Genomic DNA, 19,941 nt, shown 5'->3' with positions numbered 1-19,941 from the left:
AATGCCATTAATATCTCAAAACTACGCACAAAACTAAGTTCACCAGTTTCTTATTTTCCACGAAACCCGCTGTTTTCCTTAGTTAGAAGCTTCAGTTATCTTGGAGTACCCTCTCCCTTTTTTTCCACATCTTATATCACTGGTGCAAAATTACTACAAAAATGTCCCTAAATCCAATCTCATGGTCCATACAACTTTAGTCCAAATCATCTCTTGTTTAAACTATTATAATCTCCCCTAACTTGTATTCCTACTGCTAATACTGTTCTCTAAATTATCTTTCCAATAAACAGGATTATGTTCTGATCAAATATATCTTCATTCACTTTCCATTGTTTAAAAGATTGAAGTTGAAACTTCTTGGCCTGGCTTTTTATAATCTCGTACCAGTCTATATCTCAAGCTACTCAACTACATACAAACTTCACTCCAGCCACACTTAATTTCTCACCATTCCTACAACATTATATCTTCAATATCCTTCCCTTCATTATCTGCTCTATCTTCTCTCCAGATTATCCTTTCTTTCTCTTCAACCTGGCTTAAATGTCACTCATTATCTGAGGCAGAATTAGCTACTCCTTCCAGTATCACTGTGTTTAAGCTTTTTTTTTTTTTAAATAAGCAATATTTATTGTTTTGATATATCTGTCTCTCTTTCAAAATCGCAATCCTGGTAGGCAAACAACAACAAAAATTTCTTGATGACCAAATATTTACTGAACAAAGAAATATATCTTTGGTTACTTACCTAAATCTATATGCACAAGTTCTGCTGACTGCTCATTTATCAAGATATTCTGTACATGTCTATCACCAAGTCCAAGTATGTAACCAACTAGGAAAAAAAAAAACCAACACTTAAAATCACTAATATCATCTATTTCTATAACACAATTAGCCATAATTTGAACTAATACTATTGACTATTAGGCTTTTTTGCCTACTAAAGGAAATGTCGTATATTTTGTACATTTCCTTTTGGCCATGTTCAGTTTAAGTTAAATCTTGCCAGCTATTTTAATTTATACTGCATTTTACAAATCCTAGATGATTTGTTTAAAAAAAAATTTTCCCTTTACTAATACATACATTTATTCAAAAATTTGTACTTCAAAATAAGTGTGGTTAAAATTGAGACCCATTATTTACCAAAGCAGCACATTATATATACTCAGATATTTATTAAGTATACTTTTAAATTGAGATGCCTATGGGTAAGTTCTTCATTCTTCAGTGAAACTTTCTTCTGCTTGATGAATTATATGTAACACAAATTAATCATTAATTCATTTAGTTAGGTATATATCCAGGAAAAACTACATTTCTATTTTTAAGACAGATGATAGCATGCTTTGAAATGTTTTTAACCTAATCAAAAACACCATGAGATGTTACAGAAAAAATAGTGAACAGAATGTCAGGATGCCTGGGATGCATGGCTAGCTCTGTCATTAACTGGGCCTACTTTCCTGTTCATAAAATTAGTTGAATTCAATGTAGAAAAAAAGAGGGTTTCACTATTACCCAGAAACTTTTCAAAACATACATGCCCTGCCTTCCTGGTATACTGTACCTAAGTGATGAAAAGAGTGTTCTTTCATTAAAAACAATAGATCACTGATATTCCTGTTAGTTTCGCACTCTAAGATATTGTTAACTGCTAATTACTGTTAATTCCAAACTCTTAGAAATTAGAAAGTCAAAATATATATTGTACACAGAATATTTAAATATATATCATTATTCCTATTCTTATTAAACAGAATCAATCATTGGGTGTTAATATCATAGTGTTACAAAGGTTGTATGCAAAAGACCAGTAACAATTAAAGGAAATAACTTAAATGGAATTATCATGAGTTTTATTATTTTCCAAAGAAAATCCCAGAAAATAATACATTGACGGAAGAGAAAATAAGACATATTCATTATTAAGTAAAGAAGAAAAATAATCAGTCTTATTTCTCTTCCTGGAAAAAAAAGAAATTCTTTCCTGCCAAAATAAGAAGAGCTATATTTAGAAGCTAAGAATCAGGATCAACAAGAAACACAATGATCTAATGATGGTGGCTTGGTAAAAACCATGATCACCATCATCATCTCCCTGGAACACAGAATGCAGGAAGTGCTGAATCTACTAAAATGTAGAAGACGATTACCAATAGAAGAAGTAGCCACACTCCGAGTATAAGCCAACCGTTTCTCAAACCACACTGCTGGATCCAGGAATTTTTCCATGCAGAAGTAACGGAAAACTGGTTGAAAATTTTGGCAAATCTCCATGAAAGTTTCATATTTCTCTTCAAAAGACTTTTTCTGCATATCCTTTAATAGATAAAATATAAAATTATTTTCTCAGTATTGTGTTCAACTAATATGTACTAGTAGTTTCAATAAGAAAATGGTACAGTAGGTATAAAGGCAATAAAAAGAACTAGACATTATCTTTGCCTACAAGAAACTTGTCTGTCTGGAAAATTCCATAGACAGAGAAGTCTGGCAGACTACAGTCCACGGGAGTCACAAAGAGTCGGACATTACTGAGTGACTAAGCACACACACACGAAGCTACAAGTCTGGTCAGGGAAGCAATTAATAACAAAATATAAACCTTTTAGGGTTTTCATGTTAATTTTAGGAGAAAGAGGCACACCAACAGTGACTGTTATTTGTTTTAATTCAATTGTAATTTGAATGATTCTGTAACCTATGTGGAAGTCAACACAAAAATGCCAAAGATAGCTCCATATATTATTAGGTATATCACAGATCTAGGGGTATGATAAGAAAAAGGAAAAATCAATCACGGGTTGATTGAATCTTGACTGTGGCAGCAAGGCAGCCGAACATCTCAGATCTGTTCTTCAACACTTCCTTTCTATATAATAACTTCCTGAAACAAAGCTTATCTACATTGAAGGGCTCAATTCTCATCTATGGACTGATGACTTTAAAATCTGTATCTTTTTAAAAAAGTTTATTTTTAATTTGAGGATAATTACTTAATATTGTGATGATTTCTGCCATACATCAACACGAATCAGCCATAGGTATACATATGTCCCTTCCTTTTAAAAAAATTTTTATTGGCGGATAATTGCTTTACAATATTGTGCTGGTTTCTGCCATACATCAACATGAATCGGTCACAGGTACACATACGTCCCCTCCCTCTTGAACTTCCTTCTGTCTCACCCCATCCCATTGCTCTAAGTTGGCAGGGGGCATTGGATTGAGCTCCCTGTGTCGCACAGCAAATCCCCACTGGCTATCTATTTTTCTTGCTATTCTCTCAATTCGTCCTACCCTCTCCTTCCCCTACTGTGTCCACAAGTCTTCTCTAAGCCTGTGACACCACTGTTGCCCTGCAATAATATCTACACAGACATTTCTGTGTAGAAGACATACAGATGGCCAACAAACACTTGAAAAGATGCCTAACATTCCTCATCATTGGAGAAATGCAAATCACATCTGTGTCTTTGGCTCAGGTGTTTTCATTAAGTTCCAGCCTGGTGTGCCTCTCCAACTTTCAATCAATATCTTCACTTGGATCACTTCCAAATCGACACTAATTCACCTTCTCAGATCTGGCAAACCTCAACCACTTCCTTTATTCATCAACATGGTAATAATAATTAGCCTCTCCATCTACTCCATTATCCCAATCAGGAAACTGGGCACCACTGATACTCTTTTTCACCAACCCCACTTATAAACAGCAACCAAATCATATCAGTTTTGCCTCCTTAATTTTTCTTATGTGAACTGCCTGTTCTCCATTCCTACTGTTATTCTCTTAGACTGAATCTCATGCTTCTAGTCAGCTTTCTCAAAATATGAGTGTTGTCAGAGTTAGTTTTCTAAAATGCCTATCTGATATTACTATACTTCTCAAGGGTTCTCTATTGCTTACAGGACAAAGTCCAAATTTCTTAACACTTCCTATGGCAGCCCTCCACTTTTTGATTAATGACTACTGCTTCAGTCTCATCTATTCCTCCTCAAAAACTAAGCCTATACCATCTTTACCTGCCTGTTTGTGCCTCCTTCCCTTTTGCTTCTATGTTCCTTCTTCCTGGAAAACCAATTCATTTATAAAACTCACCTCAAACACCATCTCCTCTATGAAGTCTTTTTTTAAAAATAAATAAATATTTGTCTATTATTATTTGGTGCGTTAGCTCTTAGTTGCAGTACATGGGATCTTTCATTGTAGCAAGAGGGCTTCTCTCTAGCTGCAGCACATGGGCTGTTGCACGTGGGATTTAAGATCCCAGACCAGGGATAAAATCCACGTCCCCTGCTTTGGAAGACGGGTTCTTAACCACTGGACCACCAAGTCTTGAATCTGATTCTCTCCATTCTTTCCTGTCCCAGGTAGAACTGATCACTTCCTCCTCTGTCCCTACACAAACCCTTGCCTCACAACACCTATAGTGCTTTACCATACATTTTAAAAAATATATAACAGAAAGCACAACAAAAGAAAAAGTAAATAGATTTTAGAGTTGGACAGACAAAGTTTAAATCCTTGTTCCATTATTTATTAGTTCACTGACCTGGGGGAAGCTAAATTCTCAGAACTTCTTTTCATCTTAAAATGGGATAAGTATGATAGTGATTACTCATATTTGTGAAGTCCTACCATAGAACCCAATAAAGAGGAGACATTCAATAAATGTCACTGATTGGGTCAATGAATGTCAGACCAGATGGCCAGTGTGATGTGATGTGGCAAAAGTCTTAGAAAGTCTCTCTCTCTTTCATAATTTTTTTCTTTTTTGGTTTTAGTTAGTATTTGTTTGTTAAGAATTACCTTACCCCAAACTGGAAGCAAATTAGCAAACATTGAATAATGTTACGTTTCTCATCCAACAAGGGTTGACACAACATAGTTTAAAAACTTTCCTTTCTCATTCACACAAACTTTCATTCTAGTGAGCATACTGTCTTATACAATTACCTGATGAAATTAAAACTTTTTATATTCCCCAATATTTGATAACTGTCCATTTTAATAAGCTACCAGATAATCTTGTAATAGCATATATATTTGAATGTTACTCACCATCATTTTCTTTTGGCAGTGAATGGCACTGAAATCCTTTGGCCTGTATCTTTTATGAGCACCATTCTCATTGTTAACAAGAAATTCACCAATAGGGACAGTTCCTGTGCACCATTCAAGAACACCACTTCGCTGAGAAAGGGGAACCACCTGAAGTTACAGATTAAATATCTTTTGATTATGGATAGGCGTTAAAGAGCATGTGAAGATTATTTAATTATCAGAGTTGGTGTGAAGCATTTTTTCAAGTTGCATTACTGCAAGTTGCATTACAGAATGTCCATAGGAAGAAAGCAAATAAATAAATGAAATAAATAAATGAAAATAAATGAGCTCAAACAGTAAGATTTTCTATCCTGATGCTTAGACTTCTAAGAACGTGCTCTTCTCTCAATCTTCATGGTTCTCTGAGGGGTCAATTCTGTTCATTGTACTCATCATTTGTGACTGACCAAGACATACTTAGGTTACTCCATCTAGCGGAGGAATTAACTTTGCTTTTCTTATGCCTTTAATATAAAATTCAAAGAATTTTACTTTGGAAGACATCAAATGTAGTCTTAATTTGGGTATACTTTAATAATTGAAAGTGTATGTATTCTTGCTTTGTAGTCTCGTTAGCTACACCAAGAGGAAATGTATTCCTAAACATACTGTAAAATGAGCACTTTTACTAGAAAGATTAAAATGATTAAAAATTATGACATTATAAATATACATAAAAGTAGAAAATAATATAAAAACCCTTTTACCTACTAAACAGCTTTATGAAATCTAAGATTTTTCATATTTGCTGGGAAAGAGACAAAACTCTCTTTGTATTCCTCACTGACCCTATGCCCCTCCATACCAACAAGATGACTGCTACCTTACTGCTACCTTGCTTATCATGTTCACATATTTGGGGGTATACAGTACTTTTATTTCAAAGCTTTATATATATATGGCTTCCCTGGTGGCTCAGCAGTAAAGAATCTGCCTGTAATGCAGAAGGCACAGGAGCTGTGGGTTCAATCCCTGGCTAGGGAAGATCCCCCTGGAGGAGGGCATGGCAACCCATTCCAGTATTCTTGCCTGGAGAATTCCATGGACAGAGGAGCCTGGAAGGTTGCAGTCTACAAGGCTGCACAGAGCCTGAAACGACTGAAGCAACTTAGTACAGCACAGCATGTATATATATGTAACTATAAGCTTTAAATAAAGATATTTAAACTATATGTATGTTTTGCAATTGCTTTTCTCTCAATCAACATTATTTTATTAATACCTTTAACTGTGTTAGTACATTTAACAACTCTGAATTAAAGAGTTATTCATTTTATTCATTTTAACAACTAAGTTATTCATTTTAACAACTCTGCATTGTATAAATATACCATAATAATCCAATTTATATAACTGGAATACTGATTAACATTTACATTGTTTCCAGATTTCCCCAATGCTGCTATCTCCAATGCTATTAGTTTAATAATGAATATATTTCAGTTTTTCTAGGGTATACATGTACCTGCAAATTGAAGAGCTGTGTCATTCAGGATATGCATCTTCAACTTAGTTAACATATACTGGTAAATAACTATCCAAAGTAGTTGTACCAATTTATTTTAGCAGAGTCTATTCTATAACCTCCCAACACGTAGTATTTATCAAGACTTCCACATTTTGTCAATCCAAGAGATGTGTAACAGTATCTTATTGTGGTTTTCATTTGTATTTTCCAGATTCCCAGGAAAGCTGAGTACAACCTGATAGGCTCATTGGCTATTCAAATGTTTTCTTCTTTGAACTGCCTTGTTTGTATCCTTCACCCTTTTTTACTCACTGGCTTGTCTTTTTATTACTGGTCTGTAATAGCTATATCCATATTCTGTACATAAATCCATTTTTGTTATTAATAACAATCCTTTTTATTATCAACATTTTAAAATTTGTCTTCTCAGCCACCTGTCTTTATAGTATCTTTAATTCCATACATTTTTAATTTTAATATACTCAAATGTTTTATTATTTTATGTTCTACATCTTAACATAGAGGAGATTTCATTAATTTACTAACTATGTGTTTTGAGAGTCTATTATGTCTTACACATGATGCTAGGGCACTGAGAATAGAGCGGCAATGAGGCAGATGAAGAATATGTCCTTATAAAGCTTCATTCTGGTGTGGGAACACATACACTAATAGACATTTAATGATGCCAGATAACAAGTATAATAGAACAAAACAGACATTTAAAAAAGTAACAGTTACTTTTTTATATGGTCAGAGAAGGCATCTCCGAAGAGGTGACACTGGAGAAAAGCCTGAAAGAATAATAACCTAAGGGAAAAGGTTCATGCAGAGATCTGAAGAAAAGAGTAGTACAAGCAGAGGGAAGTGAAAAGCCCTGCAGCGAAACAAAATCGGCATATAAGGTGCTTCAGTCCTAAGCCACTACTCCCCGACCCCCTTGCCTGCGCATACCCCTACTGTCTTCTGCCCCCCTGCCCTTCCCCTGAAGTGGTCCCCAGCAGCTGTGATCCCACAGCAGGGTACATGCCCCTCCCGTGTGGGCTCCCCCTCAGTTTTTACAGTGTCTGGGCCTTGAACCCTTTCTGATTGTCATCTCTGGATGAGTAGGCTCAGGGCTGGCACCCTTTCTCAAAGATACCAAAATGAGGCTAGTTCTAGATGAGCTAGTTGGTGGAGGAAAACACTGCTGCTCAGATCCTAAGACCCTAAGCCTCCAGATGTTCACAGGCCTAAGCACTGGAGTCCGGCAGAACAGGAGCTATGCCCTGAAGCTCCTAAGAGGAGCCTCTGCAAAAGATTTGTGTTTTAAAGCCTTTTTCAGGGCTTCAGGCTTCCTTTTGCCCTGTGCCCAGCCGCCCTGGTTAAAGGGGTGAGTGGAAGGGTTTGCCAAGGATCATGGACACAGAGTAGGCCCTGTTACCGTGGGTCTCAGGCTACTCATCACTTTTCTTGTAGGAGCATAACCAGGAGCAAATGAGGCAGGGCAGAGAGGGCTGGCCCCTCCTTTCTTCCCATCCTCCCTCAGATGTTAAACTGTTTCCAGCAGTAGAAGGAGGCCAGTGATTTTGAGTCCCATGCTGTGTATCCTTCCTGAGCCTGTGCTCATACTCAGGGCCAAGAAGTTCCCAAAACAAGGCCCTCTCTTTAGGGGCAGGGCCATAATGTCAGGAGCAGTGCTAGATCACAGGCATTTTGGTAGGCAACAATTAAACAGGTTCTGGCTGCCTGTTAATGTGGGAAGGTCTCCTAATTGGGTACAAGAAAAAGGAGCTAGAAGAACCCTGGCTCAGAAGACTCCACTTGCTCCAGTACGTCACAGTGACCCTGTGGGTGATGGCCTTGTATTGAGGGTCCACTGGGAGTTGGTGGCTCATTGGAGCCTGTTCCTACCCTCAGCCTGGGTCTTCCCCAGTGATGTTAAAGATAAATATGATTTCTCCATCTTCAGCTCTTTTCATTCTCCAAAAATGCACTTAAACACTCTGCACTGTAATTGTCTGTCTGTTTCCCCTGGTAGACTATGAGCTTCTTAAGAACTAAGACTATGTTTTATTACTTCTATATCCCCAACACCCGGTAGAGTATCTAATACACCACTAGGCATGTAAACAAACAATTATTGAACAAATGAATGAACAGATCTCATAGTCTTTCCAACTTTTTTCCTTCCTGCTTAAGTACCTCTAAATACCTTCCTCCCAGAAAATCCAGCTTTATCTTTGACTTTGAGCTAGCTGTGACCCTAATGCTTGATCACATTAACATCCTTACCTCCTAATATATTCCATCAAAGATCTCTTTTCTAAAATTACTCTCCATTACTCTCTAGTTATTGGGGGGCGGGGGGGGGAATCAAACCCTTCTTTTGTTAAGAGACTGATGGAGAAAGGAGTAGGCTGGCTTCTTTCTATCTCATTTTAGAGATGTTGGTTGATATAAAAACATTGAACTCAAGTTTCAAAAGGCAAATGGCAATGTTTTTCATAAGACATAATGAAGAATTAAGTACAAAGCTTCTTTCAGTATTTAAATATTATTTATAAGACACTGATTTTAAAAAATGAATCCTCTCATATCTAAGATTTTAGGCTAGTTGTTCAACATACTTTCTAAAAATGTAGTTTTGGTAGAGATAAATTAGCCCAGTCCCAGGAATTCTGGTTATCAGAGGGCTATGTCTCAGTGCCAGCAAAAACAATACTTTGTCTTCCTCCATTCCATGTGATTCTCTCTGATATCTTATGTTCCTCAATATACAAGTCTCTCCTTTGAGGCTGCATTTTGACATCTGGGTTGTTTTTGTTGTTGTTGTTTGCTCACCTAGTCGTGTCTGACTTTTTTGCCACCCCTTGGACTAGAGCCTGCCAGGCTCCTCTGTCCATGGGATTTCCCAGGCAAGAATACTGGAGTGGGTTGCCGTTTCTTTCTCTAGAGGATCTTCCTGACTCAGGAATCGAAACCACATCGGCACTGGCAGGCAGATTCTTTACCCCTGAGCAACATTTGCACACCAAGAGTTAATTCCAGGCAGTCAATGACCTGGCTTGTTGTTACAATGGTCACAAGAAGCCTGAATGACAGATTGGGAATGACTCCACAGAAGACTAGGCAGACTGCTTCATTACATACAAGATAGTACTTTCAGGAACCTTTAACTGAAATCAAGAACAACTAGCAACAAAGCTACAACACAGCTTTCACATTTTTGGAGTAATCTCAAAATAATATAGATCTATTGGCCTAATAATACAATTTTAAACAATAAAGTCAAACCCAAACTCTCGTATTTAGGGGTCATTTAAAATTTTTATTATTATTATTTTTCAGTTTACTTAGCTGTGCCACGTCTTAGTTGCAGCACATGGGATCTTTGATCTTCATTATGGCAGGTAGGATCTTTAGTTGCAACTTGTTAAAACTCTTAGCTGTGACATGTGGACACTTTCTTAGTTGCAGTTTGTGGCATCCAGTTCCCTGAGAGAGCTTAGACCAATGCCCCTTGCCTTGGGAGCACACAGTCTTCCAAAAGGACATTTTTTAATATTCAAATATATAACATTAAATAATTCCATTATTTAACTGGTAAAATAGTTCTCTGTGAAAATCAGATATTTAAAAAGTTACCAGGTAGAGATGGAGTTTAGTTATTTTTGCCTTCAAAATATTTTAGGTCAAGGTCTTCTCTCATGCTTTATAGCAATGAACTCTGGAAACCAAATTGTATTATTTGCTTGGAAGCCTGAGCTGCTTTCTGAGAAAACCAGGGTGATGCTATAGCCCAAGGGCTTCCCTGGTGGCTCAGTGGTAAAGAATCCACCTGCAATGCAGGAGATGTAGGTTCGATCCCTGCGTCAGGAAGATCCTCTGGAGGACGCATGACACCCCACTTCAGTATTCTTGCCAGGAAAACCCCATGGACAGAGGAGCCTGGCGGCTACGGTCCACGGGATTGCAAAGAGTCAGACACGACTGAAGTGACTGAGCACTTACAGCCCAAATCTGCTGCAACATATCGGATCCTAGCTCTCTAGTCATTGCTTTCACCATCTAAAAGTCTAGCACTTAGAGCACAAAACTTCCCTTTCACTCATGTTACTGAATATCTGCCCTCTAAAAAATTCTGAGCAATCAGAGGAGAAAGTTAACAGCTCATCAACTTTGCCCTACAATGACGCTAAACCAATACATAGCAGATTAACTAGACTGTTGGGTCTCAAAGTGTGGTTCCTAAACTGCAGATGCATCAGCATCACTTGGTATCTGGTAGAAATGCATATTCTCAGGCTCCATTCTAGAATCAGAAATTTTAGGGGCTCAGCAATCTGTGTTTTAATAGACCCTTCCAGGGACTAGAATGCCTATTAAATTTGAGTAGCACTGATCTAAACCATATCAAAGATCAGATTTCACAGATCTTGAATTTTAACTTTTGCTCTTAGCATTCCATGAGAACTCGCTTTTTGTTAACTGGTACTGGAAAGCATCAAGTTAACAATAAATTTCTCACAACTTTGAAAGTAAGAAAAAAGTGTGCTTTTTTTTTTAATGCTTTCCCACTCTTCAACTTCATCCAACTAATAAGTGAGTTTTATATTTCTATTTCTGTAGGCAGTTAAAAAGCTCTAAAAAAAAATCTCAGTTTTCAGTTACAATTAGCCTGACTCAATCAGAATTTTGGTGGGTAGATTTAATTTCTTCCCTGCTCCCCTATTTGGTGTTTTTAATTTAACAATTATTTTTATAATTAAAAAAATGTTCACTGAGGGCAATTCAAAATATATTTAAAAAACAGGTACTACCCATAATCCCATCATACCCAGAGTTAATAGCATTTAGGGAATTTTATGTCAAAGCTATATACTGATTTCTTACACATGTATATATAAACATCTGTCAAGGCTACTTTGGTTTCATATGACTGGACAGAGTCCACTTTCATGTATTGCTTTTATCAAGAACATTTTAGTCATTCTCACCAATATATTTTTCAAGATAAACTTTTACATCATGTTTCCACATTACAAAATTTTTACTGGAATTTCATTGTCTATGCTAATTTGAAATCAGCTGACATTTTTCAGTCTGTTCCCATTTACGATGTGGTACTTTTACCTTATGCTAATTTTCCTTTTTTCTTTCTTGTTACATTTGTATAATTTTTTTTTCATACAGTCTTGCATCTTTCTTATTATCATTAATCCTAAGCAGCTTATTCACATTATAAACATTATTGTATTTTTAATTATATTTTTAAACTAATTTTAGTTGATGGTTGGGATACCTTGAGTTTAAGTAGGGTTAACTTGCTGGAGAAAATAAACACTTGTTGTTTATATACCATTTTGCAGGTTTAAGAAACAGATATGGGGCTATCCTAAGTGTCTCTGAAAGACTGCTTCTCTAGTAACACACAGTAATTATCTTAATTTGTTTATATCTTCACAGAAATAGAAACAACGAATAAATAAATAAGCCTTGTTACAGCAGTGACAGAGGAATAAAAGGCAAATAGGACACAGAGGAATGAAACCAGAAAGGAACACCTATAGAAAACACATCCTTCAAAATAAAAGTTTATTGCAATTTTTAAAAATGCAAATGTGCTAGATGAGCATTCATGTAAGGGTCAAAGATGATTAATAGAATAATGTGACTTAAGAATTATCTTCTCAAGCAAAATGCTGGAGGAAATGCAATTGGGACATCCCCCTATTAAAGGTAATCTGACAATATCTACCAAATTATACTGTTACCCATCAACTTTAGGAAATCTATCCCACAGATTCACCAGTGCATATATGAAATATGTTCAATGTTATTTATTGCAGCACAGCACTGCTTGCTACAGTAAAGGACTATAAATGACCCAAATGCCTATTTATATGATGAGGACTTGTATGATAATTATGTACTAATACATAAAGCAGTTGTTAAAAAAGCAAAAAATTTCTATAATATATTGCTGAGTTAAAAAAATATTGTTGTCTCTACTCTAGGAAAGTGGGGAAAATAAGGAATTATATTCATATATTCTATTTGTATAACACTGGAAACAAATGAAAATGGTACTTATACGAATAAGAGATGGTGGGGCATGAGGTTTACAGGGAAAGGGAAGGGGTGAGAGAAGGCTTCCCTTTTTATACCTTTTGCTACTATTGGATTTTTGAACCGTGCAAATGTATTACCTAGTCAAAAACTAGCATATTTAAAAATTTAAAACTCTACATTATATAATGTATTCTTCACTGAATCAGTATTTTCTTTTTAACATCATTTCTCTTCTAAGAGCACTTTTATACCAGAAATAGGCCAAATGGTCAAAGATAAAGGGAAAATACTTTAGCTGATTATAAGAACAAGATTTCTTGAAACAAAAAAATAGTTGCAATTAACAGTAATGTATACTTTACAAAAGAAAAATACTGTTTAAATCAGAGCTTAGCAATATATGGCCTTTGGACCAAACCCAGTCCCAAACTATTTTTGTATAGCCTGCGAGCTAAGAATGGTCTTTCAGGTTTAAAGGGCTATCAAGGAAAAAAATAAAGAATATGCACCAGAGACCTATGTATGTGGCTCACAAAGTCTAAAATGTTATCCTTCAGGAAAGTATTTGCTGACCCCCTACCTCAATAATGGCGTCTTTTATATGTCCTTTATGAAGCAGCAGAAATAAAAGTTACCTTATAAGTACAAATAGTCAATTTCCTCTTCCTGGTTTCAGTATTTCTCTGCAGTAATGTATTACACATCTGGAAAACCTGCTGCATGACGGCATCTTGTCTCAGGTCATCACGGCCCTTCAGAATAATCAAAACACAAATAACTAAGCACAGTTCATTTTCTTTACTATAAAATCACGCAAAATCATCTGAGGACAGCCAAAGGGCACTTGGAAATCAATCTGAGGATCTGTGCTCCCCTTAATAGTCTCTTAAGTAATTAAGACCTAATACTATTCTTTCGTTTGTGTGTGTAACACACAAACACATGAACAAAAGAATAGTATTAGAATAAACTACATCACTGTAGACCAATTTAGAAAAAAGAAGTATCCTTCCCCACTCCCCATCATAGCTGCTTTTGTAACTAAAATAATTAGAATGCCTACACTTAAGGGCACACTGCAAAACACCAAGGTGGGGGAGCACTGTTGTCTCTCTGCTACTTCCCAGCAAGGCCCAAAGCGTAAAAGCAGAGTAAGGGAGGCGTGCTATTCCTTTCAGATACGTTTAAAACAGCACTCAGCACACTGTCAGACCCAGGACATTGAAGCAAGGACCTTCAACTTGAACTATTCAAGAAAATAAGCAACACTCAAAATTTTTTTTTCATAACAAGTAGGCTAACGGTTAAACCTAACCATATTTATACATGTAAAAAGTATTGTTTCATTTCAACCAACTGTTAAAATAAGGCTGGTCTTTCAGATACACACACAAAACCATGAGGAAAAGCATTCTGCTTCTAGAAGACAATTTCTTTCTACTTGTCTTCCTCACCTGTAATTATTGAGAACAAAACCAAAGAGCCAAAATAAGAAGAAAATATCTGTTAGTTTTTCTTTGATGTTTTCATTAATCCACTAGGAACCACACCACAAAAGCAAAGTCTCACCTTGACAAGCTGTCTCCTTTCCTTTCCATCAGAGCCCACACAATCTATTATTTTTGGTAAATTTAAACCTCCTGCTAAACGAAATTGTTCTTTAAATGACTTTATAGTCACCAGATTTCCATATTCTCCTGTGGGGTCCACCTAATAAAGTATATGATAATACCTTAGTATTCAATTTGCATTTAAAGAAAAATGAATTTTAAATGACAATTTTAATATTAAGCAAAGGAATGAATGACAATATGCTGTTGGTTAAGAACAGAAGTGGTAACTTTATAAATGAAAGAAAGGAGATTTGACATTGGAAATGCTTCAAAAAGCAATATAGATAACACAATTTACCTCCTTAAATATCTCTAATATAAGAAGTTAGATGAGTGTTGCTGAAAAAACTATATTCAATAACCCTGGTTCAGGAGTTACCACTGATCTGTGAATGCTAAGTCATCAATATAAATTAACTCATCTCCTCACAAAAACAATAAGAGAAATTTTAGAAAAGTATGGAGAAGAGTTTTCTAGGTTTTAATTGCTAAATCTGGCAGTTTCACAAGATATTTAAATAAGTAACTTTGCTGATAGGTTATTACACGATGAAGCTACAAATAACCATACATATTAAACATTAAACTGCAAACTCAAAGGAGAGATTTTACAATGTAGTTAAAATGATCATTTTCTAAACTGTAATCTTTATTTATTATGGGCTTCCCAGGTGGCTTGGTGGTAAAGAATCCACCTGCCAATGCACGAGACGTGGGTTAGATCCTAGGGTTGGGAAGATCCCCTAGAGAAGGAAATGGCAACCCAGTCCAATATTCTTGCCTAGAAAATTTCAAGGACAGAGGAGCCTGGAGCGCTGCAGTCCTTGGGGTCACAAAAGAGATGGACATGACTTAGTGACCAAACAACCTTTATTATTATATTTACCCCTGCCCACATCGTACTTCCAGCAATAAAAAACCATTAGGACATAGCTGAAAGTGTCATGTATATTACAGTCAATACTGTAATATATATTGTATTATTTAATATTGTAACACATCGCAGTCAATACATTCTAACATGTACAGAATTTTAAAACTCAATATAAAACAATTAGGAACTTTCTTGCTCAGTTAAAAATTAATATTGACATAAACACACAAAATATTTCCTTCTTCTGGCCAATGAAAATACCAATAACAGCTTACAGACTTCTTCATAAGAAAGATGACAACTGTAAAAACTGAAGGAAATAGAAAAGAAAGCAGGAGAGATCTTTAAGTATTTTAAGTCTTGGGCAAAGGGAATCCAATAAAGAAAAAACTATTGGTTGAAACAAATGAAATTGCCAATAATTAACCAATTTTGACCTACAATAAAAGGCTATTTCAAATGGTTTAACTTGCTAAAAAGTAATTTAGTTTAATTAAAAAATCAAAACGGTTAATAGCAAATTACCTTAATTTCCATAGTAGGGACAACAACATCTTCTAAATTTTTAAGTTTGATAATGGGCTGGTCTGCTGGAATATTTATGCCTTCTGTATTTAAAATAAAGAAGTTTCAGTGACAACTGCAAATTGAGCAACAGTATTGTAGGTAAAGCAGGAGAATTCAGCAGATACCATAAACCCAAACTATGGCTAATCTGTGGTTCTGATTTAGAAATGAAGACCAAAGACTTGGGACATAATGCCGCTCAGGGTCAGGGCATAGCAATGAGTAATGTGGCTTACAGATGAATTTGCAGGTTACCTGGCACTGGTAATTAGACCAGACTCCACCTGAGGTGCCAAGTTGGACAACTTAAGATAATTATATAATAGTATGAACAGCACATAGATAATGCTATACATATTATTATTAAATGTGACTAAACAACATGACAGTATTCTTTGTTTGCTTAGAGGAACACTATGAGAAGCCTCATTTTTATTTTAAAATAGTAAGAATTTAACTATGAAGACATGATTCTGAACGGAAAAAAAGAACATAATTATTAAAGTTTGGGGAGACAGATACACACAACCAAATTATAGCAGCTTATAATTATTTAAAGAGACACAGCAAGAAGAGTGATGGAGAAAATGATAGTCTTTTCATTTTTAAGTCCTAGAATGCAGTTATCTGTTAAAAATCAGTTCCACAACAAGATATTAAGCGAAAAAGTAACTGGAGGGGTATTGAAGGCTTTTAGATAAAAATAAAGTTTTGAATTACGTGTGAGTTATAATCATCAAAACTTTCATATCTATAATTAATGTGAGTTGAGCAGATTTACATTCTGTTCTGTAATTAAAATATCCCTATAGAGAATAAGTGGGCTTCCCTGGTGGCTCAGCAGTAAAGAATCTGCCTGCAATGCAGGAGACTCAGATTCAGTCCCTGGGTTGCGAAGATCTCCTGGAGAAGGAAATGGCAACCCACTCCAGTATTCTTGCCTGGGAAAATGGGAAATCTTATGGACAGAAGAGCCTGGCAGACTATAGGCCATGGGGTCACAAAACAGTCAGATATGACTTAGCACCTAAAAACAACAACAGAGATTAACATAGCAAGAATGCAACATTCATTCTTTCAAATTGCATACTTCTCTGAGTCCTCCACTGAGTGGCATCTAAATTTGCTAGTATAATATAAGCATCACAAAGTGCCTCAACACTTCTGACCATCTGAGGTCTCCTACTTCGGATAGTACGTATTATTTTGTTAGCAGCCTCGGTTCGATCCTAATAATAAAATACAAACAAAAAATATTACAAAAGCAAATATGCAACATTAAAACTTTTAGAGTTATAAAAACAAAAAAATGGAATTTATGTACATATCTAGACAATGGAAGGACTATAATTCCTCAGAGACAAAGCAGTCACTGTATTATGAATGAAACATATCAAAGGTATAATAATCTCAAGAGTAAATGACTTGGGTGCCTTGTAAAATCTATTTTTTCTTTCCTCATTACGCTGAGGAAAAACAGTAAAATACCTTTGGTATCTCTTATGCTTTGAGAAATATTCAGGAATTTTGAACCAGTTTTAGGTAGCATCATAATAACAAAGGATTTACAAATTTAATATTGTAACAATACATACTCTTTGAATTCCTGAGACTTAAGAAAGGAATATTTTGAGAAAAAATGAATATCGCAATTAAAAAAGGTATGCATGTTCAATCCAAATACCTCATCAAGCTGAGAGCTTTGTTTAGGTGCATTTTTAGTAATTCTACTCCTTCTGGCTGCCTCTGGTTTGGTCAAAAATTCATCTTTGTTTGCATTTGCTAAGGCCAATATGATAAACAAAGTGTGATGAGGATGATCCATTGAAATTCTAGAGATGAGCTGTCAGAAAATTAAGAACTGTTAATTTTATGGAAAGAAAAAAATTAAAAATCCATAACTTTTTAAATTTAAATTTTGCTTAACATTAAGATACGTTTTACTGTGCTAGATGCTACAGTGGGTGGACTGTGTGTGGGGGGCGGGAGTGGTGATGTGGTATGTATGGGTGAGAGAAGTATATGAGGAAAAACAAAGAGAAAGTGAGTAACATGTGGCATATGAAAGGAGACGAAAGAGAATATTCTTGCCCTTATATAACATAATAAATATGACTGATGATACTTTTTTGTGTAGCCACTTTCTAGAGTGGAACAGTAATATACAATAATATAAAAGAAAAGCAATTGTGGTTTGATTTTCATGTTTACTTACATTATTGAGGACTTCATGAAATCCTAGACCTCCCATCATCTTGGTCCCCATTCTAGCAGCCAATTGGTACATAAGAGGCAAAAATTTGTATGATGGAATCTTCATTCCATCTCTCTGCCATTAAAAAAATACAAAATTAAAAAGCAATGCATTTCAACTAGACCTCATATCTAAAAAAATACAAAATGCTCCTCTATTAGTGCAATCATCAAGCAGACATATTTTTTCCTTATCATTTATCTTAAAGTCTAGATTGACTCACTGGTAAATCATGTTTGAACCTGTACCAGATTGCATTCAAAAGTGGAATACTTGGTACTGCTTATATTCCAATGAATCCAAGGAGGACAAACATTGATCTAAGGACTATTGTAATCTTGACTCCTGAGAAGTCAGTGTGAATAAAATGGAATAACTATTTTCCCCTCCATTCTAAAAGTAACAGGATTTAATGTACACTAGTAGCAGAAATTTGTTGTATCTCTTATGAGTATTCTCTTCAGCCAGAAGAACTATTTTAAGCTTCAAACTGATTGAAATATAACTTTAGATGTCAATAAAACCCAAGATTTTTAAATAAAAATTTATAAAATTCTACTGCCTTAATGTTTTCTTAAAATGGTTTTTTTCCATTTAAAAAATAATTTATTGTAAAAAAAAAAAAAAAACAAAGAGAAAATAATAGAGCAGGGGTTAAAAAAACACCACCTGTGATCACATCATCTTTTAATTGCTTTCCAAATTTCCCAGTCTAGCATTCTGGGTACTTTCCAATGGTAATTTAAATGCTACAGGAAAAGACTGACCTAAATTCTCTCATATCCACATAAACCTATATCATTAGAGTTAGTTAAGTACCTATGTGCAGTGCCCTAAACCAACTGCCAAGGATACAAAGTATACAAAATGCATGACATTTGAGGGGCTAATGGCTTAACTTTTAAAGCACAGGCTAGAATACTGGGGTGAAAAAGAAAACTTGCCTTCATCATGCCATTGACTTCAGAAACTCCAGAATTTTCAAGCCAGAGAGAACAAAGACGAAATATCCACATATCATGCCCTTCACCACTTAATAAGCAATTGATGTAATTTTCAACTGCTTTACATAAGAAACGTTTACGATCCTCTTTCAATGCACGGAGTGCACATTCATCCAACTCTAGCTCTCGCTGAACCTTTACTGTGTATCTTACATTGGATAATTAAAATAAAACACAAAAGCTGTTAAATTTTATAGAACTACAAAATCAAATAAGATATAAAATATAAATGAAAAATCAGGTGTCCATCTTTGGAGAAAAAGCAACATTCTAAGAATTATAAAGAGAATAAACTTACTTTTGTCTTTAAGTTTCTGCAATTCAAAAGCTATTTTAGGCAACCAAAGTAGACTCTATGCAAGGTATTTCATTAACTTTATTTTCTACTTACACTAAAATATATATAAAAGCAGGTTTGAAAAAAGTATTTAATTACATCAAACTAAGTAACTCCTCTCTAATTTCAACACATATCTCTTTTTCAACTATGATACCAACAAACAAACTAAAAAAGCAAAACAAAAAGTTAACACCAGTATATTTCACAATTAGTATAGAGCCACAGCATGAATTCCTATCTGGTTCTGTATACCTGTATAAATACTGTATATCTTGTTACTTGTAGACCCTCAGTTACCTGTTGGTCTGGATTTTATGTTCCCTAAGTAGGCCAACTTCCTCCTTGGCTCTTTTCAGAAGAGCTTGCTTATTTTCAAATTCTGAGGATTTCATGTAGTTTTCAATTCTTTGGTATTGAGTATCTGAGAACCGTGCTAATGAGAGAAATGCCTTCATTTTTCCATTTCTCAGGCCATCATTGCTTTCTCCATCATAATTTTCAGCAACTTCCACAGCCTTCAAGAAAAAAACAATCCATTTATATTTACAGATACTAAATGCATCTAAAGAATTACTCAGATCAAAGAAATATCCACAGTAAAATTTAACATATATATATGTATATAAGCTAAATTATACAAAATACAGT

General features: G+C 35.2%; 1 protein-coding gene across 6 annotated transcripts in view; it reads right to left on the bottom strand.

The window, feature by feature from the left end:
• The window catches only part of ATM (ATM serine/threonine kinase), a 156,026-nt gene that overhangs the window by 17,453 nt on the left and 118,632 nt on the right, over nt 1–19,941 (bottom strand). For all 6 annotated transcript variants that reach the window (XM_015100899.4, XM_042232886.2, XM_042232883.2 and 3 more), the window contains exons 50-60: nt 19,591–19,808; nt 18,894–19,101; nt 17,911–18,024; nt 17,380–17,538; nt 16,786–16,924; nt 15,654–15,736; nt 14,211–14,351; nt 13,277–13,393; nt 5,075–5,224; nt 2,163–2,328; nt 752–838 (exon numbers count right to left, since the gene is read on the bottom strand). In XM_015100899.4, coding sequence (XP_014956385.3) covers nt 752–838; nt 2,163–2,328; nt 5,075–5,224; nt 13,277–13,393; nt 14,211–14,351; nt 15,654–15,736; nt 16,786–16,924; nt 17,380–17,538; nt 17,911–18,024; nt 18,894–19,101; nt 19,591–19,808 — 1,582 coding nt within the window. The remainder of the gene's footprint in view (nt 1–751; nt 839–2,162; nt 2,329–5,074; nt 5,225–13,276; nt 13,394–14,210; nt 14,352–15,653; nt 15,737–16,785; nt 16,925–17,379; nt 17,539–17,910; nt 18,025–18,893; nt 19,102–19,590; nt 19,809–19,941) is intronic.

Source organism: Ovis aries, chromosome 15, assembly GCF_016772045.2.
Source record: "Ovis aries strain OAR_USU_Benz2616 breed Rambouillet chromosome 15, ARS-UI_Ramb_v3.0, whole genome shotgun sequence".
NCBI lineage: Eukaryota > Metazoa > Chordata > Mammalia > Artiodactyla > Bovidae > Ovis > Ovis aries.
The sequence above is the reverse complement of the archived record's forward strand: the minus strand, read 5'-3'. Positions and strand labels throughout refer to the sequence as shown.